This window comes from Oryctolagus cuniculus, chromosome 16, assembly GCF_964237555.1.
Source record: "Oryctolagus cuniculus chromosome 16, mOryCun1.1, whole genome shotgun sequence".
In the NCBI taxonomy this organism is placed as follows: domain Eukaryota; kingdom Metazoa; phylum Chordata; class Mammalia; order Lagomorpha; family Leporidae; genus Oryctolagus; species Oryctolagus cuniculus.
In genome coordinates, this window is record NC_091447.1 from 52,392,636 (window position 1) to 52,415,040 (window position 22,405).

The 22,405-nt window shown below is 59.6% G+C and overlaps 1 protein-coding gene across 2 annotated transcripts in view; it reads left to right on the forward strand.

Moving 5' to 3' along the window:
- The window catches only part of ADCY1 (adenylate cyclase 1), an 88,128-nt gene that overhangs the window by 23,109 nt on the left and 42,614 nt on the right, over window positions 1-22,405 (forward strand). For both annotated transcript variants that reach the window (XR_011382995.1, XM_070059440.1), the window contains exons 3-5: window positions 5,958-6,076; window positions 8,811-8,922; window positions 21,376-21,503. Coding sequence is in view for 1 of the 2 variants with exons in the window: in XM_070059440.1 (XP_069915541.1) it covers window positions 5,958-6,076; window positions 8,811-8,922; window positions 21,376-21,503 (359 nt within the window). In the remaining variant the exon portion in view is untranslated. The remainder of the gene's footprint in view (window positions 1-5,957; window positions 6,077-8,810; window positions 8,923-21,375; window positions 21,504-22,405) is intronic.

Here is a 22,405-nt window from a genome sequence, read left to right on the forward strand (position 1 = left end):
TGGGGCCGTGCCTAGCAGGGAAGTCGCTGGCCCGGGGGGCCACTCTCAGGCCGGGCTGATTCCCACAGCGACTGCTCCATTCTCTGTTCCCGGTAGGACGAGCTGAGGCTCCCGTGCCTCCACGTTCACGATCTTTTGCTTTTCATCCACTTGCAAGTCAGAGAGTGAGAGGGAGGGAGCGAGAGTGAGCGAGAGTGAGAATGAGCGAATCTGCTGCTTCGCTCCCCAAATGCTTGCGAAAGCCAGGGCCGGACCAGGCTGAAACCAGGAGTCGAGACCTCCACCAGGTCTCCCACGTGGGTGGCAGGGACCCATGATGCACTGCCTCGTAGGATGCATCAGCAGGAAGCTGGATTGGCAGCGGAGGAGCTGGGACTTGGACTGGAGCTCCCGTGTGGGATGTGGTGCCCCAAGTGGCCGCCCAGCCTGCTGTGTCCGCCTCTCACCCCTGTTTTTTTTTTAAACTTTTCAAAAACCTTGAGCCCCCTGTTGGCTCACGTGGATTTGGAAGAAGCAACGCAGAGGTCCCACGTGTCCTTGACCGGTTTCCTTCTGGGGACACGGTGAGGTCGCAGGTGCAGCGTCACAGCCAGGAGCTGGACGCTGGGTGGGGGCACGGGCATCGCTCCCTGTGAGGATCTCTGCTGTCGCCCTGACGTAGCCACACCTGCTCGCTGCAGCCATGGCCCAGTTCTCTGCTTCTGTGAGTTTGTAATTTCAAAAATGCCACGGACGTGGAATCCCGTGGTCTGTGGGCTTTCCGCGCTGGCTTCCTTTCACCCAGCATGCTTCTCCGGAGAGTCGGCCCCGTGGCTGGTTCCGTTGTTTTGCTGGGTGACAGTGTCAGGTGTGTCCGTATCATCGCTAGCCCTCTACCCCTTGAAGGAGGCTTTGGGAGAACATTCGTGAACAGGTTCCATCTGAACGTAGCTGTCACTCTGGATGAATGCCGGGAGTGCAGGGGTTGCACAGTTAGCTTCGCAGACAGAGGAAGCTGTTTTCCAAAGCGTCTACACCATTTCCATTCCTGGCAACATGTGTGTGTTTGTGTCTTTTGTCCACTTGCTTTGTTAAAAAAATATTTATTTGAGAAGCAGAGTTACAGACAGAGGGAGAGGCGGGGGGGGGGGAGGGATGTCTTTCATCTGCTGGTTCACTCCCCAAGTGGCCTCAGTGGCCAGAGCTGGGCTGATTTGAAGCCAGGAGCCAGGAGCTTACTCCAGGTCTCCCACGTGGGTGCAGGAGCCCAAGGACTTGGACCATCTTCCACTGCTTTCCCAGGCCATAGCAGAGAGCTGGATTGGAAGAGGAGCAGTTGGGACTAGAACCAGTGCCCACATGGGATGCTGGTGCTGCAGGTAGCAGCTTTACCTGCTACACCATAGTGCCGGCCCCTCACCCACTTCTTAAGTGGGTTCTTTAACTCTTGGCTTTAGCTGTTGTAGCTTCCATTCCTTCCCTGGGCTGTATGCGTCAGAAACATTTCTCAAAGCTTATCCTTTCATCTTAACAGGCTCTTTCAGAGAATACATGTCTCTAATCTCGATGAGGTGCAATTGATTGGTTTTTCCTGCCATGGGTTGTACTTTTCATGTCAAGTTTAAGGCCTCTGCCCACTCCTTCGTCCTGAAGATTTTCTCATGTGGTTTCTTAAAAGTTTTGTAGCTTCGCATTTTGTGGTTAAATCTGTGAGATATGGTAAGTCAGTGTTTGCACCAGGTGTGGGGTTTGGGCGCAGGTTTGTCTTCTTCCTATGGATGTCCACTTGCTCCAGCGTTTGTTGAAGTCTGCCCTTCCTCCATTGGATTCCTTTGGATCTTTGTCAGAAATTGATTGGGTTCATTTGTGAGGGTCTAGTCCTGGAGTCCTAGGTTCCAGTTCCTGTTATATTGTACTGTGTGGTTATCCTGCAACCAGTATCACAGAGTATTGATTAGTATTGTGGTATAATAAGTATTGAAAGCCAGTAGTTAATCCTTGGCCTGCAGTGCTGGCATCCCATGTGGGCACCGGTTTGCGTCTTAGCTCCTCCTCTTCCAATCCAGCTCTCTGCTATGGCCTGGGAAAGCAGTAGAAGATGGCCCAAGTCCTTGGGCCCCTGCACCAGCGTGGAAGACCTGGAAGAAGCTCCTAGCTCCTGGCTTTGGATCGGCACAGCTCTGGCCATTGCAGCCAATTGGGGAGTGAACCAGTGGATGGAAGACCTTTCTCTCTGTCTCTCCCTCAGACTGTAACTCTACTTCTCAAATAAATAAATTAAATCTTAATAAAAGATGTTTTAAAAAAATCCAGTAGGTTGACTTCTTCTACCTTACTATGCTTTTTCAAAATTGTGTTAGCTATTATTATTATTTATTTTCCTTTTTATGTAAGTTTTATGGTAAACTTGGCTGGAATTTCGATAGGAATTGTGTTAAGTCTGAATTCAATTTGGAGAGGATTGACCTCTTTACCGTGTGGAGTCTTCCAGTCCATGAACATGGTATGTCTCCATTGATTTAGAGCTTTTATGATCTAACCAATGTCTTATCTTTATAAGTGTACAAATCCTCTGTGTATTTGTTAAATTTACATCCAAGTATTTCATTTTTTGAACAATAATAAGTGGTATTTTAATTTTGATGTCAGTTTATGTGTGTTTATTGCTAGTCTACAAAAGCACAATTGACTTTTGGGTGTTGACCTTAAGAATTTCACTCTGCAGGCATGTGTGGTGTTTTGTGTCTGTGCATCCTCTCTGTTTGCTGTGTAGCCCATCATGTCTTTTTCACCTCTCCTTCCCAATCTCTGTGCCGTCTCTTTCTTTCCTTAGCTTGTTTCGCTGACTCGCCCTCCCAGGGCGATGGCATGTCTGGGTGTGGGAGCTGACACCCGGCCTTGTTCCTGGCAGGAGCATTTACTGTTTTTTGCTGTTAAGGGGAACGTTAGCCCCAGGTTCTTGCTGCTAATCTCTATCTGTCTCCATCTCTCTGGAAGTTTTCATCATAAGTGGGTGCTGGGTGTCATCACTTTCCTTGTCTGTACCCATTTCTCTGCAATTTTTAATTCTTTTTCCTGCTGGTATGGTGTTTTTTTCATTAAAAAATTTAAAGTTCTTTTTTAATTTAAAAGGCAGAGTGACACACACACATACACACACACACACACACACACACACACAGATCTTCTGTCTGTTGGTTCATAACACTCCTGGTTCCCAACAGCTGGGGCTGGGCCAGGCCAGAGCCAGCCGTGAGGGACTCCATCTGGATCTCCCACGTGGGAGGCAGAGACCCAAGGACTGGAGCCATCGCTGTTGCCTCCCACGCACGTTAGCAGGGAGCAGAGGCGGAGGTGGGACTCCAGGCGCTCTGGCGTGGAGTGCGATGACTCAGCAGCGTAACCTGCTGAGCGTCACAGCCTGCCCCTGGCGTGGTGTCTAGCGCTGATGGGTGGTGTGGTTTTGAGCACTGGAACATCCGTGGCGTTGCATCCGTGGATGGAGGGAGCCCCGTTGGGCCTGGGAGCACAACTCTTTCTAAGCGTCACTGAATTGCTGGGGTGTTATCAGGAATTCTACATTTATGTTCATGTTTTTACAGATATTTATTTTAGTACTTGAAAGAGTGGTACAGAGAGAGGGAGAGACAGAGATTTTCTGTTCTCTGGTTCACTCCTCAGATGGCTGCATAGAGTCGGGGCTGGAACAGGCTGAAGCCCCGAGCCCGGAACTCCACCTGGGTCCTCCAAGTGGGAGGCAGGGGCCCAAGTCCTCCTGTCATCTCCCCCTGTTTCCCCAGGCATATTAGCAGGGAGCTGCATGGGAAGCGGAGCAGCCGGGGTTTGAACCAGCGCTCGGACGTGGGATGCTGGTATTGCAGGCTGCGGCTCAACCTGCTGTGCCACAGTGCCTGCCCCCATATTCATCCTTAGAGCGTGTTTGCAGCCGTTCACAGGCCCATCCCTAGAATGGCCGCTTTAGGGGCCAGCGCTGCAATATAGGTGGTGGAGCTGCCAGCTGTGATGTTGGCAGCCCATGTGGGCAGCAGTTCGAGTCCTGGCTGCTCCACTTCTGATCTGGCTCCTGCTAACGTGTGTGGGAAAGCAGCGGAGGAGGGCCCTGGGCTCCTGCTCCCACGTGGGAGACCAGGTTGAAGCTCCTGGCTCCTGCCTGGCCCAGCGCAGACAGGTTGGACAGCTGGGGAGGGAGCCAGCACATGGAAGCTCGCTCGCTCACTCTCTGTCTCTCTCTGTAACTATGCCTTTCAAATGAATAAAATAAATCTTTAGGGAAAAAAAAGAATGGCTGTTTTAAAGTCAGTTATGCTAGCGCCTCCTCTGCTTGGTGGGTGTGTGTTGGTGGTCTGGGTCCACTGGCTGAGCCCATGGTGTGTGAGCTTCCACAGGCCCCTGGACCTGGGGGTTGCCTGAGGCTCTGTGACCTTCATCTGGGCTGGTTTCCTGGGTATCGCTCTCGTGGGGGAAGGGGGCTGCCACCTCTCACTGCTGTGTGGATGTGAGAGTCCCGGCTCCTGGGAGGTAGCGGGTAAAGTTTCCGCCTGTGATACCGGCGACCCCTGTATGGGCACTGGTTTGTGGCCCGGCTGCTCCACTTCCAGTCCAGCTCCCTGCTAATGTGCTTGGGAAAGCAGCAGCAGAAGGCCCAAGTGCCTGGGCTCCTGCCACTCACATAGCAACGCTCCTGGCTCCTAGCTTCAGCCTGACACAGTCTGGCCATTGTGGCCATCTGGGGAGTGAACCAGCGGATAGAAGATCCCTCTCTGTGTCTCTCTCGGTTTCTCTCTGTGACTTAACCTTTCAAATAAATAAAGAATATTGAAGAAAAACCAGTGAGTTGTGGCTCCCGTGGCCCCACACATATTCTGTGCTGAGGGAGGAGGGGGGTCCCTCCTTTCTAGGAGGTGGGGGTGCCAGGCCTGGCTCCACTACGTGGCCTGGGGTAGGGTGGGGGCCGCGTCCACTGGGGACCTCTCACGCCAGCTTTGCTGCTGGGGGCGGGGCTGGAGCCCTGGCCTTTCACCGTCTGTGGCCTGCAGTGGGGCTTACTGCCTAGAAGTTTCTTTTCTTTTTCTTTTTCAAGATTTATTTATTTACTTGAAAGTCAGAGTTACACAGAGAGAGAAGGAGAGGCAGAGAGAGAGAAGTCTTCCAGCCATTGATACATTCCCCAGTGGGCACAGTGGCCAGAGCTGCTCTGATCTGAAGCCAGGAGCCAGGAACTCTCCCATGCTGGTGCAGGAGCCCAAGCACTTGGGCCATGCTCCATTGCTTTCCCAGGCTACAGCAGAGAGCTGGATCGGAAGTGGAGCAGTCGGAACTCGAAACGGCACCCATATGGGATGCCGGCACCGCAGGCGGGGACTTTATCCGCTACGTCACAGTGCCGGCCCCGTCTAGAAGTTTCTTTTGTGAGACTGCTCAGCCAAGGGCCTCAGGCTGGGGAGAGGGTTCTGGGGGGCCTTCTCTGGTCTGTGGCCACTGGCGTTTCTGAGTTGCTGCCTCTCCGGCTCTGAGGCCGGGATGTGCTGCGCAGACAGAAGACGCAGCCGAGCCCAGCTGAGTGGGTCCCTGCCGCCTGGGCCATGAGGAGCTTCCTGGGTGGTCCGAGCTGCCCTGCGGGAGGAGGAGGGACCAGGACGCGGCAGAGTCCTCACGGCTGCCACCTCCGCCTCTGATTGGTGTTGAGAGTGGCGTGCCGGGCAGTGAGGGTCACCAGGTTTAGGTTTGCGGGGTCCTAGCAGGCGCTGCCTTCCCTGCAGGGTGCTGGCTCAGGGTGGCCTCTGTCCCGAGGCCTGCTGCCCTGTGTTCTCTCCACACTGATGCTTTGCTTCTTGGGCCCCCGGTCGGTGTTGAGACTGGGTGCACATTTGAAGAAATCCCTCTGTACTGCCGCGGGCCGGGCTGGGAGGGAGGGTGGGGGACTGGCTGGGTAACGGGGACCCCTCTCTCCCGCCCAGGAGCGGCTCCTCATGAGCCTCCTGCCCCGCAACGTCGCCATGGAGATGAAGGAGGACTTCCTGAAGCCGCCAGAGAGGATCTTCCACAAGATCTACATCCAGAGACACGACAACGTGAGGTAGGGTCGCGGTGGGGCGGGGCGGGGTGCGGGCCGGAGCCGAGCCTTGCTCCGCCGGTGCCGGTGCCGGCGTCTCGGCTGAGCCTGCCACACTCCTCGCTCCTCGGCTGTTCCCGTGACAACCTCGGGAGGTGTCACAGTTATCCCCACTTTACAGGTGAGGAAAGTTAGCCCTCAGAGCCAGCCGACTCGCTGGCTGCAGACACTCCAGGGTACGCACTGGCGCTGCCTGTAGGGAGTTGACACTCGAGGTGGGCGGACCCGGCGGGACCCAGACGCTCCCTGTCCGCTGCCCTCTGCCGGCTCTTACGGTGTTGCTGTCAGGCTGTGTGCACTTGGGCCCCTGAGGAGCGCTGGTTCTGCCTTCCGGCCAGCACCGCAGACTGGTCCCCGTGAGCCAGGGTTTGTGGACCTGTCCGGGCCCCTGCTGTCCCTGTGTGCTAAGGGCGTGGCCGCTTGGCAGGCGGCTCATTCACGCCCTGCCTCCGGCTGCTGCGTGAGGACCCTGCAGAGGGTAGGGCCGAGGCCCTGCTCTGTCCTGGAAAGATTTCAGCCGCAGGAGCCAACGGAAGAGAGACCGGGGAGGAATGGAGCGGTCGTCAGTGAGAACAAGCGCCGGGTTTAAGTCAGGGCTGTGGGGCAGCCTGTGGCGCAGGGCGATGCCCGCATCCCACGGGGGAGCCCCGCATCAGGCCCGGCTTCTGCCCCGCCCCGCGTCCCGACGGCAGCAGGACGGGCCTTCCTTCCTCAGAGCTTCCTTGGGCAATGACAACAGGCGAGGCAGACAACAAGGGGACTGGAAACCTCAAGGAAACCCAGCGAGCGAGATGCCCGCGGGGCACTTGGAGAACGGAATTCTGCGGGGCTGCCCAGGGACCGAGCGCGCACAGCGTGAGGTCAGCCGCCGTCTCAGCCGCCGCCCCCAGTGCTTCCTCGCGTCTGAGGGGAAGCTGCGCGTGGTTTGCTTCGTTTCTCTGTGAGACTGTGGCTCCCACGGGCAGAGCAAAGGCAGGCGACAGAAGCCCCCTGAGGACCCTCGGCACTGGACTTCTGGGAGAAAACCTTCAGTCTGCTGGTTTAAAGGTGTTCAGAGAAAAGCCGTCTACACAACAAAAGGAAACGTGTTCTCCTCCAGCCGGGCAGAGCCATAGAAAGTGTTTGAAAAACCCGATGAAGCAGAAATTGCAGATTTGAAAAATTATTGCAATGAAAAATCCGCCGTTGCACACGGCTCAGCAGCACTGAGCGGGCAGGAGGCGGCAGCAGGCGTTTCGGGGAGGGCTGGCGCCCCCGGAGACCAGGGTGGGGGACACACACACACACACACACACACACGCCACCCAGCGGATCGACAGGCGGCCGGGAGTCCCAGCAGAGAGGGAGGCGGGGTGGGGCACGCGGAGAGGAAGCGGGGATTGAAGAAACAGTGGCCAGAGATGTCGCCCACGCTGGGGAAAGCATCGACCCACATCCGAGAAGCTCCGTGTACTCAGAGGGTATGTGCACGGACACCCACCGTCAACAGACGCTCTGAAGCTGAGCGCGGCGGAGCAGCCGGGGAGGGACCACTCGGGCCCTGCAGGGGCTGCCCGGTCAGACCCACAGCCAAGTCCTCCCCGGGGCCCAGGGGGCCGAGGCGGTGGGGGGCAGGAGCAGCCCCGTCAGCAGGTGTATCCCCTGCCCAGCCCTGGCGGACCACCAGGGACCCTGATCCAGTTTTCTCCGTGGCTCCCTGGGCCATCTTGGACGTACGCTGGGTGCAGAGTGGATCCTGCTGAGGGCAGTGACGTTCGCTGGGCGCCGTTGTTCACTGCTGAGTGCCGGGCAGCTGGAGCCGTGCCTGCCCACACAGCCCTCACCATTGGTACCTGGCGGATGAGCCAGTGAAGTAATGGACGAGTTGAACACTGATGGTGATGAATGACTTAAGCACTTGCCTGGCTCATCTCCGGTGCAGGACGAGATGGGCAAGTGGCCTGGGGTCCTTGTGCCCTCCTGTGCTGGCCTGTCTGTGGCGACACCCTCTGCTGTGGCCCTCCTTGGCGTGGATAGCTTCTGTGTGGGGCTGTGGTTTAGGGAGTCCCAAAGTTGGAGAAAAGCCAGGAACATCTGGACTGAGGGGAGCGAGCCATCAGGACCACGTTTCAGCGTCTTTGTTCTGCAAGGAGCACGCTGGGGAAACCCTGGAAGCGTCTTAGTCTTCTCGTCTGCACGGGGGCGGCTGTGGCTTGCAGGCGGACGCCGTCTTGCTCCGGCCCACCCAGCTCCCTGCTGCACCGAGCAGACCCCCAGCCGGCCCTCACCGACCGAGTTTCCACTGCACTGCAGCCTGGCGTGCAGGAAGTCATGGTCGGGGACCCTTCCATTGAGGGCCTTGTGGTCACCCCTGTCCGGCTGGCCAAAGGGGCCAGGGAGGGTGTGCAGGGGCCCAGGCACCTTGGGAAAGCACGCTGCTGCTGCTGCTGGCCACGTCCAGGCACGTGGTCTGCCTGGGGTTGGCGTGGGGGACAGCGAGCCCTGACCAGCTCAGTGGCTGCCCTCCCCACAGCGTCCCTGAGCCCCAGTGTGAAATGGGAGCGAGGAGGCCCTGCTGTCCAGCCTGCACGAGGAGGACGTGGGTGCCCCTGCCGCTCTAGGGGTGCGGTCACTTCCCGAGGGACGGGAGGAGGAGCCCATCACTGTCCCTGCCCCAGGGAAGTGTCCCTGTCCCTGTCACCACTTCTTTCTCTTGCAGCATCCTGTTTGCGGACATCGTGGGCTTCACGGGGCTGGCGTCCCAGTGCACGGCCCAGGAGCTGGTCAAACTCCTCAACGAGCTGTTCGGCAAGTTTGATGAATTAGCCACGGTAAGCAGCTCTGGGCGGCAGCGGGAATTCGGCCGCAACGGCTCCCGCAGCACGCTTTGCCAGGAGGGTTCCGGCCGCGGACTGGGGCAAAGCTGCTCAGCTGGCCCGTGGTCAGTGGCCACAGCTTTTAGCCTCGCCCTTCGCCGATGCGGACCTAGGAGGCAATGCTGCACCAGCTCGGCCAGCCGCCTGCCATCGAGGGCTCTGGGCACACGGCTCGGGCTCGGCTCGGCTCGGCTCAGCCACGTGCTGCCTCGTGGAGTTCTGGGCGTGGCACACAGAGCCAGTGGCTGCAGCCTCAGGGTTGGAGGTGGCTGTGGCCGTGGCTCTGTGGGCGCTGCCTCCGCTGGGCTGCCCTCCTGGGATGGAACTGACTGCTGGGGCCATCTGCAGAGCTGCCGAGCTGGCCTGGGAGAGGGCCACGCTTGCTCAGGGCAGGCTGCCTACTGGGACTGAAAGTCCTTCCTGGGACTGCCCCTGGCAGATCCCACGCAGGAGCGCGCGTGTTTGCATTCCCAGGTGGTCGAGTGGCTGATACTCGCTGGGTGTCCTGGTCTGGGGTCTCGGGAAACTCAGCAGTAAGCCACAAGGTATTTGCAGAGCGGGGAGGGGGCCTGCAGGGCTGGGCTGCCAGCCGAGGACCGTGCAGGCCAGGAGAGGGCACCTGCCCCCGGGTTTCCCCGCGGCCTGCATTGGTGCTGGGGATGGATCCGGCAACAGTGGGTCCTGTGCTGGGCTGCACCCTGCTGGCCCGAGGGGAACCCCGCACTCACTCCACTCCGCTCGTGCGTCCCCCCTAGACGTAGCGGCCCCCGGGCTGGAGGGGACGGCTTCTGAGGCTCCTGCCCACCTCCCAGGAGTCCCCTCTCTCCCTCTCCAGGAGGCCTGTCAGGCGCTGGTGCCCGGGGTCCCTGGAGCCCAGCCCCGTGAGACGGGAGGAGTGTGTGAGAGGAGCGAGCGGGAGGCTGGGCGGGGCCGCTGAGGTCGGGGTGGCCAGAGGTTCCCTGGATGAGGGGAGGGAGGGGCTGGCTGGGCGGGGTCACTGAGGTGCAGGAAACCCTGGAGGCCGTGTGGACCCCGGGGTGGACGCTGCTCCCTTTGGACGGTTGCTTTGGGAAGGGAAGGTCCCGGCATGCGTTGGCTTCCTGGGCATGGGGTGCTGGCAGGTGCACAGCCCTTCCTCCCTGGGGGGGCCGGGGTGCTGCCTAGGAGGCTCTGTGGACAGGAAGGGGAGCTGACACACGGCGCCTTCCTTCTCCCAGAAGACGAGAGTGCTGAGTGCCCGCCCTCTGCCAGCCCTGGCCCTGATCCGCGGCCTCGGGCGCTCTCCCACCCGTGCCTCCCTGTGGCTGGGCCCGAGCCCCGCAGAGCTGCCTCCTCTTGGCTGCTTCCTGCGCGGGTGGCAGTGCCTGCCCCCACCCCGCGGCCGCCTGGACCCTCTGCCGTCCGTCTCTCCCCGTCTCATCCCCACCTCCCTTCAATCCAGGCAGCCTTTGGTCTGCTCTGTGCGCCTCAGGTTGGCATCCTCTATGTCCCTGTGTGAACAGCGCAGGGAGCGCTCTGCGTGTCTGGCGTCCCCTCTCTTGCACCGCCAAGCTGAGACCTGTCCATCCGGGTGCGTGTGCAGCCGTCCCCGCCTTGTCCCCCAGATGCCCAGGACAGCGGCGGGCACCCTGGCACACCGTGCGGCAGCGCAGGTTTCTTTCCTCGGAAGCACGTGGTGGCTTCTCTTGGGCGAGGCTGAGTTGCCAGCACTGACTCTGTCCTTGGGGGCCTTATTCAGAGAAACAAGGCATTTCGTGTCTTTTCCTAGTTTATCCCTAAGGAGTTCCTGGTCTTTGATAGTACTGAAGGTGCTATTATTAACCCAATTTCTGATTCTCGGTTACAGTGTAGCAAAGTATAGTGGAGTTTTTGTATTCATTTGTAGTTCTGAAGTTCTCCTATAGTCACTTATTTTTGGCAGGTTTCTGCGGGTTTCCAGGGAGATCTTGATCATGTTGTTTGCAAATGAAAGCAGGATGCACGGTGCACTTGGGGAGGGCGGGCCCTGCTGTCTCGTTCTCGCTCCCAGGGAGAGCCGTCCAGCCTCTCTCATGAAGTTTGGAGTTAGCTGTGTGTGTGTGTGTGTGTAATCAGCAAATGGAATCTCTTTCTGTGTCACCCTGCTTCTATGCAGATGAAAGTAAAGACACATTGCCCAAAGAATTGTTTATGTCTCCTGCAACTTCCCGGGCCTTGTTCTCTCCATCATTGCGAGTGTTGAGATCTTGAATTCTCCTTCCAGATTGGTCAGTTTTCTGCGTCGCCGGTGCGTCAGCCGGGTCATCAGGTTCTTGGCCCGCACACCTTGCTGTGTCCTCCGGATGAACTGGTCCGTCCATGTGAAGAAGCGGCTCCACCCGTAGTGTTCTCTGCTCTGTCGTCTCGCTAGCCTGACACTGATGACGATCTCTGTTCCGCTTCCCTTTGGTTGTCATCAGAACGTAGGCGTCTTCCATGCTGTTAGGTCGTCTCTTCTGTCTTTCTAGTTAAAGTTTGTTTCCAGTTGGATTTTGCTTTTATTTTTTGTCCCATGCAACAATCTTGGTTAGGTTTGGAGTGTTCAGACTTCTCTTTGAGATATATTTATTTGAAAGATATGTATCTGGGGCTGGCACTGTGGCGTAGCTGGTAAAGCCGCCACCTGCAGTGCCGGCATCCCATATGGGCGCCAGTTCAAGACTTGGCTGCTCCACTTCCAATCCAGCTCTCTGCTATGGCCTGGGAAAGCAGTAGAAGATGGCTCAAGTCCTTGGGCCCCTGCACCCGTGTGGGAGACCCAGAAGAAGCTTCTGGCTCCTGGCTTCGGATCAGCACAGCTGTGGCCGTTGCAGCCATTTGGGGAGTGAAACAGCAGATGGAAGATCTCTGTCTCTCTCTGCCTCTCCTTCTCTCTCTGTAAATCTTTCAAATAAAATAAATAAATTAAAAAAAATAGAAAGATATGTATCTTCCATTTGCTGATTCATTTCCTTAAATAGCCACACACCCAGGGCGGGGCCGGGCTGAAGCCAAGACCAGGAACTCCGTTGTGGTCTCCCACGCGGGCCGTCTTCTGCTGCTTTCCCAGGCGTGTCCGCGGGGAGCTGGATTGGCAGTGGAGCTGCTGGGACTCGACTGGCGCTCTGATGCAGGATGCTGGAACTGCGAGCAGCGGCCTGGCCTGTGGCGTTTGGACTCCTGGCCGCTGTGGCCAGCTGTGACCTGTGGCTTCCCAGGACCGTGGTTTGTCCCCTCTGCCCTTTGTTCCCTGTTTGCTTTTCCCGCCTTTATGTGGATTTGTTGAGTACACTTTATGATGCTGTTTTACTGTGTTTGTTTGTTATTAAAAATAAGTCCCTTTACTCCATACTCGCGTGGTTCCTTTGGGCTTTCCTAGTGTCTTGTAACATCTGGTGTCCCGTGATCTGACTACCGCGTAAGAGCCTCACTTCTGGGGCGCAGCAGGTGAAGCTGCCGCCTGTGATGCCGGCATCCCATTCTGGAGCGCCAGTTCAAGTCCCCGCTGCTCCACGTCCCATCCAGCTCCCTGCTAACAGACGGGAAAGCAGCTGAAGATGGCCCAAGTGCTTGGGCCCCTGCACCCACATGGGAGACCCTTATGGGGTTCTTGGCTCCTGGGTTCCACCTGGCCCAGCCCTGGCTGTTGCGGCCATTTGAGAAGTAAACCAGCTGGCGCCGCGGCTCACTAGGCTAATCCTCCACCTAGCGGCACCAGCACACCGGGTTCTAGTCCCGGTCGGGGTGCTGGATTCTGTCCCAGTTGCCCCTCTTCCAGGCCAGCTCTCTGCTGTGGCCTGGGAGTGCAGGGGAGGATGGCCCAAGTGCTTGGGCCCTGCACCCCATGGGAGACCAGGAGAAGCACCTGGCTCCTGGCTTCGGATCAGCGCTATGCGCTGGCCGCAGTGCGCCGGCCGTGGCGGCCATTGGAGGGTGAACCAATGGCAAAAAGGAAGACCTTTCTCTCTGTCCACTCTGCCTGTCCAAAAAAAGAAAGAAAGAAAGAAAAAAAAAAAAGAGAAGTGAACCAGCAGGCGGAAGAGCTCTCTTTCACCTGCCTTTGAAATTAAAATAATTTTATTTTTTGGTAAAAAGAACCTGACTCCCATTTCTTCCCCGTTGGCCTTTCTGAACACATTCCAGTGTCTTAGTTTCTCCTGTGTGAGGCTGCTGTCTGTTGTTGGTATGCGTGTTTACACGGTCCGTTCCCTTCCGGGGGATTTCAGCACGAGGAGCTGCTGCGTGCGTTTGCGGGGCGCTCTTTCCCTTTCTCCACCCAGAGTCTCCCTGGCGTCTCCCGTGGGCTGGTGGTGACTTCTTCCTGCCTTCGTGTCTCTGAGGAGCTCCTCATTTTGCCTCCATTTACAAGGGGTTTCTCGCCACTGCTCGTCCGATGCTAGGCGGGCGGCTCTGCTTCCTTCGGAACGTTGGAGCCGCAGCTGTCATGCTCTGTGTTCTGTCTCCAGTGGGAGGCCTGCGTCGGCTCGCGCTCCCTGGGGTGGTGGGGCTCTGTCTCTAGTGGGAGGCCTGCGTCGGCTCGCGCTCCCTGTGGTGGTGGGGCTCTCTTGGCCTGGAAGCCCTGCCCTCTGTCCTGGTGTCAAGGGCTTTGACTCTGCTGTGGTTTTCTGTGCTTGCAGTCCGTGGAGCTTCTTGCATCCGTCCATTCACCATTGTGTCTCATTAGAGCCCAAGGGCTGGTGTGGCTTACCGGGCTAAGCTGCTGCCTGTGACACCGGCATCCCATGTGGGTACCGGTTGGAGTCCTGGCTGCTCCACTTCCAATCCAGCTCCTTGCTAATGCACCCAGGAGATCAGTGGAAGATGGCCCAAGTCCTTGGGCCCCTGCGCCCACGTGGGACGCTCCTGGCTCCTGGTTTTAGCCTGGCCCAACCCTGACCATTCTTTTTTAATTTATTTTATTTATTTATTTTTTTTGACAGGCAGAGTGGACAGTGAGAGAGAGAGAGACAGAGAGAAAGGTCTTTTGCCGTTGGTTCACCCTCCAATGGCCACCGCGGCTGGCGCACTGCGACCGGCGCACTGCGCTGATCCAATGGCAGGAGCCAGGTGCTTCTCCTGGTCTCCCATGGGGTGCAGGGCCCAAGCACTTGGGCCATCCTCCCCTGCACTCCCAGGCCACAGCAGAGAGCTGGCCTGGGAGAGTGGCAACTGGGACAGAATCTGGCACCCCGACTAGAACCCGGTGTGCCGGCGCCGCAAGGCGGAGGATTAGTCTCGTGAGCCACAGCGCCGGCCTTTTTTTTTTTTTTTTTTTTAAGATTTTATTTATTTATTTGAAAGGCAGAGTTACAGAGAGGTAGAGAGAGAAAGAGAGAGGTCTTCCATCTGCTGGTTCACTCCCCACATGGCTGCAATGACTGGAGCTGGGCCAATCTGAAGTCAGGAGCCAGGAGCTTCTTCCAGGTCTCCCACATGGGTGCCAGGGCCCAAGCACTTGGGCCATCCTCCACTGCTTCCCCAGGCTCATTAGCAGAGAGCTGAATCGGAAGTGGAGCAGCCGGGACTTGAACCGGCGCCCACGTGGGATGTGAGCATGGCCGGCAGCCGCTTACCTGGTGTTGTGCATTAAGTGAGTGCTTGGATCTGCAGGAGTCCCTCTCAGGGGAGCCCCTGGCGTGTACCCCTCCGATGTGCTCGCCTTGGGGCCAAGTCCCGAGCACCGCGGGTGCCTCTTGGAACGTCACAGACTGCCTTCCCAGAGCTCTCTGTGAAGGCCGGGGGAGGGAAGCAAGCCCAGAGCGCACTTGCCTTGGCTTGGCGGTTGCCGCGTGGTTGACAGTCACAGAAGGGGGCGATATCTTTGACCTTTTCCCATTGGTGGAGTAGTTGGTGGGTTTGCGGTGGCCCTGGCACTCCTGTATTTGGGAAGCTGGCGAAGTCACTGGACATGATGGAGAAGCGCCTGTCCTGCCGTCTTCCTCCAGCGTCACCTGGTGGTGGGGGGGGACAGGCCTCTGTCTGGATGTCAGTCTCCTTAACGGGAGTGCATTTGCTGGCCTCAGCCCATGGAGGGCCAGCTGGGACTGGCACAGCGTGGTGAGGCCCCGGTGTGCATCTGCAGAGGTAAGCCTGCTGGGGCCTGACTTCCTGCCGGCTGCGCCCTGGAAGCCCGTCCTGAGCCTGTCCTGGGGTGGATGAGGGCCTCCTCGTCCTGCTGTGACACTCGGAATCCATCCGGGACCTCCTGTGTCCACGAGAGCACATGGTGGTGTTTTGGGTTTCGGCCCCCGTGTGGCTGCTGCCTGGCCAGTGTGGGTTCCGAGTCAGGAGGGGGCAGGCGACAGCGCCAGTGGCCAATTTGTAGGACTGAGCTCTGGGCCACCCCGTGTGTGAGGAATCCCAGGGGGATGCGTGCTCACAGGCTGTGCTGTCCCCAAACGTGGCCACAACCAGGGACTTTGTCGTCCATAAGGACCGACACCAAGGAGTGTCCCAACAAGAATCCAGTGTGCGTGTGTTGCAGTTGATTTCTCAACAATGTTGCAGTGGATTGGTTTCTGAGAGGAGGAGCGTGGTGGGGGCAAGAGGCGGGGAGTCACCACACAGACCCCGGGAGTCGGGTGAAAGCAGGCCTGAGGCCAGCAGCCTACAAACTCGTTTATTTCAGTTGGTACAACAGCTTATATAGCCAAGACAGCCAATCCGGTCAAGGGGCGGTCTATGCCCCAACCAATCACAGCCTGTTGCCAGGCAATTTTCAAAGCCATCCAATCACAGCCAAGACAGCCAATCCAGTCAAGGGGCGGTCTGTGCCCCAACCAATCACAGCCTGTTGCCAGGCAATTTTCAAAGCCATCCAATCACAGCCAAGACAGCCAATCTGGTCAAGGGGTGGTCTTTACCCTAACCAATCACATCCTGTTGCCAGGCAGTTTTCAAAGCCATCCAATCACAGCCTGTTGCCAGGCAGGCTCCGTTGCCAGTTGGGTTTCAAAGCCATTCCTGAGTAACTGACGCTCGCTTGCCAGTGGCCATCTTGGCATGGCCTTCTCATTCCACCACATGCGTGTAGGGTCGGATCATTTGCATTGCTGTTGTTTGCTTAAAGGGGACAGGAGACAATCGTCGCACCCCCTTTGGGAACACGCGTGGCTTCAGGGTGCAGCGAGGTGTGAAGTCGGAGCAGATAATACGACGGCCCCCTCCGTGCCCACAGAAGTGTAGCCTCAGCAGCTGCCCCCGCCTCCCTCAGAGCCCCAGGTGCCCGTGCACCTGTCCTTAAGCCCGTCAGCACACAGCGCCACCACCTGGGGTGTCAGCCCCGGTCACGCCCACCAACCCGGCGACAGCTGCGGCTGGCTCTGGGGTGACGTAGGGCAGGGACAGTGAGAGGGGACGCGAGGACGTTGGTAGAGGAGTGGAACTTAAAGATGAGTATATTCTGGTGCAAAAAGTGGACGTCCACGTCTGTTTTTTTCGTAATATACATTTCCGTGAACTGGGTGTGGCACCGGGGAGTGCGGGCCGGGCTGGCTCGCACAGGCGAGGTGAGGGCCCCGTGAGCGGCTGCATCCCCGGGTCAGTCGGCGAGGCCCTGAGACGTCAGGAAATAGCCAGTCACGCAGGAGGAGAAGTCTAGAGCTTTCTCGTTTCCCTCTGAAGGTGTGATGGTTTAGTGTCTGGCGGCAATGGACGGTAGGTGGCCGGGCTTGGTCTCCTGCACTGGTTGGTGCAGACTCCCCCCCCCTTCCCGGGGGCATTAGTGCTTTTCCCTGGGGATGTTTGGGAGCCCCTCCCTTTGTGGCCCCGCCTTCTGTGCAGTGGGCCCCGCCCGTCATGACTTGGGTTCTGGGGTCCCTTTGGTTTTCAGCTTTCTTCCCTGGACGGCTGTGGGCGTCTGGTGGCTTCTCCCGGGCAGAGGGCGTTGGCCAGGTCGAGGTTGACCGGGGAACGGTTTGTCACGTGATCTGCCCTCGCTGCCCCCCACCCACCTTGCCCTGTGCTCCCCACACGTGGCTCAGATTGTGTGTATTTGGTTGGCGACGTGGTGGTTTTTAATTCCATCACTGCTGCATTTAACAGCTCCTGGTTTTTTTTCTTAACGAGGGTTTATTCATTGCTTTCGGTCGTCCTCAGAAGTCTTCGGATACTCCATTCTTTTCAATGCATCAGTCTTCCAACCAGCGAGTCGCAGCCTGTCAGAAACTCGTGGGCTTAAACCTTGGCCTGCCGGAGCCTCCCGTCCTGCAGTGCTCCGGTGTTCCCCGGGACGCTCCCGCCGCAGCCATGCCCTCCGCGTGCTCCCAGAAGCCCTCTCTTAAGGACGTCATTTTTCAAGCCCATTTTCTGGGCCGTCATCGGGCCTGGGGTGTTTCAGGGCACAGAGATAAGAGATTTGTTCACGCTTTCTCTCTCTCTTTTTTTTTTAATTTTTGACAGGCAGAATGGACAGTGAGAGAGAGAGACAGAGAGAGAAAGGTCTTCCTTTGCCATTGGTTCACCCTCCAATGGCCGCCGCTGCAGCCCGCGCACCGCGCTGATCCGATGGCAGGAGCCAGGATCCAGGTGCTTTTCCTGGTCTCCCATGGGGTGCAGGGCCCAAGCACCTGGGCCATCCTCCACTGCACTCCCTGGCCATAGCAGAGAGCTGGCCTGGAAGAGGGGCAACCGGGACAGAATCCGGCGCCCCAACTGGGACTAGAACCCGGTGTGCCGGCGCCGCAAGGTGGAGGATTAGCCTATTGAGCCACGGCGCCGGCTCTCTCTCTCTTTTTTAAGATTTATTTATTTATTTGAAAGTCAGAGCTACACAGAGAGGAGTGGCAGAGAGAGAGAGAGAGAAGAGAGAAGAGAGAGAGAGAGAGAGAGAGAGGGGTCTTCCATCCGTTGGTTCACTCCCCAATTGGCTGCAACAGCCAGAGCTGCACTGATCCAAAGCCAGGAGCCAGGAGCTTCTTCCAGGTCTCCCATGTGGGTGCAGGGGCCCAAGCACTTGGGCCATCCTCCACTGCTTTCCCAGGCCATAGCAGGGAGCTGGATAGGAAGTGGAGCAGCCAGGACTAGAACCGGTGCCCATATGGGATGCCTGCGTTTCAGGCCAGGGTGTTAACTGCTGCGCCACAGAGCCGGTCCCTCTTTTTTTTTTAAGAAACAGATTTTGCGGTCATGTTAGGATTCCAGGTTCACTTGCCTTCGCTGCCTGGATCCCTGTGTGTTCTCCCTCGCTGCTGGAGACCTTGCACACGGAATCATTACTGTCTCCTCCGGAGGCTGCCGCGTGCAGTCTCAGCGGTGGGGAAGGGAGACCTGTGCCACGCCAGTGCTCCTGGCTGGTCCCCACAGGGCCCCTCTCTGCGCCCCTTGCCGGGCGAGGCTGCCACGCTCAGCCACGCCGCTGCGCACCCATGGAGTTTTGGAAATTCCCTTCTGCCCCCCGGCTGATGCACGGGCACTCCTCTGTCTTTCTGTGGGAACAGGAAGTGGCTGCTTTGGGGCCCAAACTGGGTTAATTCAGGCTTCTATGCCTTCTCCTGTGGCTGCAGGAGCGGCCACGTCCCAGAACGTCCCTGCTTCTCAGAATCGAGGCGTGGCTGGCGGCCCTGCCTTGACCTCCAGCCTCTGTGCGGGCGGGGCTTGGGCATCTCGGCTCCGGGGCCGCGCGGCTCCTCCTGCCACCGACCCTCCCGTCCCGTTGTGGCCGGAGCCTTCTCAGCACTCTGTGACCTTCTGGGGCCAGCGCTGGAGACAGGCAGGGGCCAGGACGCTAGTGTGTGTGGGTCCCTGCTGCCCTGCGCCCAGGTCACCTGTGCAGCCTCTTAGATGTCCGTGTGTGGGGCATGGCTGTGCCTGCTCTGGGAGGGGCGCTGTCCTTTCCGTGTCACCGCTCTGGCAGGTGCACCCTGGACGCACAGTGAGGCTAGAGCTGGGAGGACACGGGCCTGTCTGACTGTGAGCTTGTGCTCCTGGGCCTGTGATCAGCTGGCTGGGGGCCCGTGGGAGGACCCCATTCCAGCTGGTGTCCTGAGGGTTAAAGGGCCACCATGGACCAAGAGTGCACTCTGGCCAGTGTCCGTGACCAGCTCCTGCCCATGGGAGGAGCCTGCGTGGCCCAGGAAGGGCAGGCCCAGCCCCTGGCCTTGGAGGCCGGGCCCAGTGTCCTCTGACAGGTTGCAGCCTCTGCTCACGTCCTTGCCACCTACGTGTCCGTGGCGTCATGTGCAGAGGGAGGTGTGGGGTGGAAGGAGTGGGCATGGAGCCGTCTGCCCGGCCGGCTGCAGGTGCACTGTTCTCAGATGCTGCACGGTGCCTGGGGGTCCCTCTCAAGATGCCTGTGTCACTAGGCCTGGGTCTGTGCAGGACAGCGGGGACAGCTGTCCACTCGGCTCTGGGCAGGCCTGTCCATGGACAAGCCTGGGGAGACCTCGGGCCATTCAGCTGCTCTGTTGGCCCCTGCCCAGCCCAGGCACTATGGCTTTCTGAGTCTGCTCTGTGCTGGCCCCTGGTCCTCCTGCAGGAGTGGGGGCGTGGGTGAGCTCGGGTGGGGGAGCACCAGGACACCTCACCCCCGGTGCCCCTGCGTGTACCCAGCCACAGGGAGTAGCTCGCTCACAGCAAGGGAAGGGGGAGATGAAATGGCTGGGGGCCATCCTGGGGCCGTGAGCTCTCGCCTTGCTGTGGGGCAGTCTCCCTTCCCGGACGCCTATGAGAAGGGCTGGACGCAGACTCGGGCATCAGACTGTGTCTGTCCAACTGTGTGTCCCTAGACGGGCGGCAGAGGGCGCTGCTCACTCAGTGTCGGGGGACACGCTGTGGTTTCACAGGATGCCACCTAGGTTCTCGTGCAGTGGGGTCGCTGTTCTAAAAACCCCAACCACGCCGCTCTGCAGATCCCTGGGGGTAGCGTCGTGGCGACAGCAGTAGCCTCAAGACGTAGCCTCAAGATGTGAAGGGGCCCGGCATGGAAGCTTCTGGAGCTGCCACCTTAACGTGTGCCTTGCCGTGAGCTAAGGAGTCGCTGCGCTCACCTGCGGCTGGCTTTCCCCGGACGCTGCCCCCTTCAGTGTGGCCCGAGGTGGCTGCCGTCACCTACGGGGCGCCCCGAATCTGCCGATCTGGAATCTGACGTGACTGTCAAATCCCGTCGGATTTTGGGGCATCTTGCGTTTGGATTTTTGGGTTCGAGATGCCCAGCCTGCACAGCCTGATCCAAGATCCCACACCCTGGAAACTCCACAGCCTGAAGCCCTGTGCCCGGCAGTCCTGTCGGGGGACACGCCTCTGGGTTCTGCACCCTGCTGGGCAGAGGGGTGGACGGGCATCCAGCACCCGGCCGTGTCTCGTGCTGGGGAGGTCAGGGCCGAGGACACGGGGACAGGCGTGTTCCCCTCTTCCCGGGGGCGCTCGCCCCACACCCACGACGCTGCACTGCTGGTCAGGGGAGGTGCTGGGCAGGCTCAGGTCGGGGCAGCTCCCCGTAGGGCCACCTGGATCTTGGGTGGGAAGCTTGGCCGCGTGCAGAGGGCTGGAGGGTTCATCCAAGTAGGACAGGAACCCGAGAAGAGGTCCTGGGTGGGTGGGCAGGGCCATGTGGGACGCCTTGCTGTGAACCTGGTCCTGGGTGGGCGGGGCCCTGTGGGAAGCCTTGCTGTGCACCTGGTCCTGGGCGGGTGGGCGGGGTGGGGCCGTGTGGGACGCCTTGCTGTGCGCCTGGTCCTGGGCGGATGGGCGGGGCCGTGTGGGACGCCTTGTTGTGAGCCTGGTCCTGGGTGGGTGGGCGGGGCCATGTGGGATGCCTTGCTGTGAACCTGGTCCTGGGTGGGCGGGGCCGTGTGGGACGCCTTGCTGTGAGCCTGGTCCTGGGCGGGTGGGCGGGGCCGTGTGGGACGCCTTGCTGTGAACCTGGTCCTGGGTGGGCGGGGCCGTGTGGGACGCCTTGCTGTGAGCCTGGTCCTGGGCGGGTGGGCGGGGCCGTGTGGGACGCCTTGCTGTGAACCTGGTCCTGGGTGGGCGGGGCCGTGTGGGACGCCTTGCTGTGAACCTGGTCCTGGGTGGGCGGGGTGGGGCCGTGTGGAACGCCTTGCTGTGCGCCTGGTCCTGGGTGGGCGGGGTGGGGCCGTGTGGGACGCCTTGCTGTGCGCCTGGTCCTGGGTGGGTGGGCGGGGCCGTGTGGGACGCCTTGCTGTGAGCCTGGTCCTGGGCGGGTGAGCGGGGCGGGGCCGTGTGGGACGCCTTGCTGTGAGCCTGGTCCTGGGTGGATGGGCGGGGCTGTGTGGGACGCCTTGCTGTGAGCCTGGTCCTGGGCGGGCGGGTGACCCCGTGAGGCTGTGGCCTGAGCGGGCGGGTGCCCCGCGGTGCTCGTGTGCAGTGGCCCCTTCCTCTGGTGGTGGTGAGGGAGGCAGAGGCGCCTGCCGGTGGCGACGTGGTCCCTGACCTGTGCTTTGCCTCCCCAAGGAGAACCACTGTCGCCGCATCAAGATCCTTGGGGACTGCTACTACTGCGTGTCCGGCCTCACCCAGCCCAAGGCCGACCACGCCCACTGCTGCGTGGAGATGGGACTGGACATGATCGACACCATCACGTGAGTGTGCGGTCGCCGAGCCCCCTCCTGCCCGCCACGGGCGCCCCCACAAAGCTGCACGAGGGCCCGGAGGTCTGATGGTGCAGCAGCAGCAGGGCCAGGGGCCAGGAAGCCCACCGCACCCGGGGCTGTGCTCCCCGACCCCTCCTCTGCAGGGGCTGGCGTGTTTCTTCTCCCACAGGATCCCGCGTGCTGTGGGTGTGCATGGATGGCACACAAAGGAATGACCTTGGCAGCTGAGCCAAATCAGGGAGGCCCAGGCAGGAGGCGTGGGCTCCTGGCCTCAGTGCTCCGTGTGGGGCAGGGTTGGGATCCGAGCAGGTGTCTTTGAGGTGTGAACGGTGCACCTGCCAGGCTGCTGCTTCCTGGGCAGTCTCAGCTCACCGTGGTCCTTACCGCTGACAGAGTTGGGGGGCTTTTGTCAGGTGAGGGGGGGTACAGAGCTGGGAGGCTGGCGCCTGGACCTGAGGCCACATCCAAATTCAAGTGTCTCCCGTTGTGGAGAGGTGGGTGTGCTCCAGCGTTCATGGGGATTGGTTACAGCTTCGCCCTGGAGCAGAAAAGCAGTGGCACTGGAACGGTGTAGGTAGGACGTGGCCGTGGGGAGGACGTGGCTATGGGGAGGACGTGGCCGTGGGGAGGACGTGGACGAGTCGCCCAAGAACCACTGTGGGGCTGTGAGCTGGGTGGGCCTGGCTCCCTGGACCGTGGGGCTGTGAGCTGCGTGGGCCTGGCTCCCTGTGCGGTGTTACCGCGTCTGGGCTGCCCCAGCCGTGCCATGTGGGTTTGACCAGAGGAGGCTTCAGGAGGGAGCTGGCGTGGGTCCCCTGTGCCCGGGACACTGAGGGACGCTGGGCCCTCCAGGCACTGATGTGCGTGCTCTCCCCGAGGGCCTGGTGTGG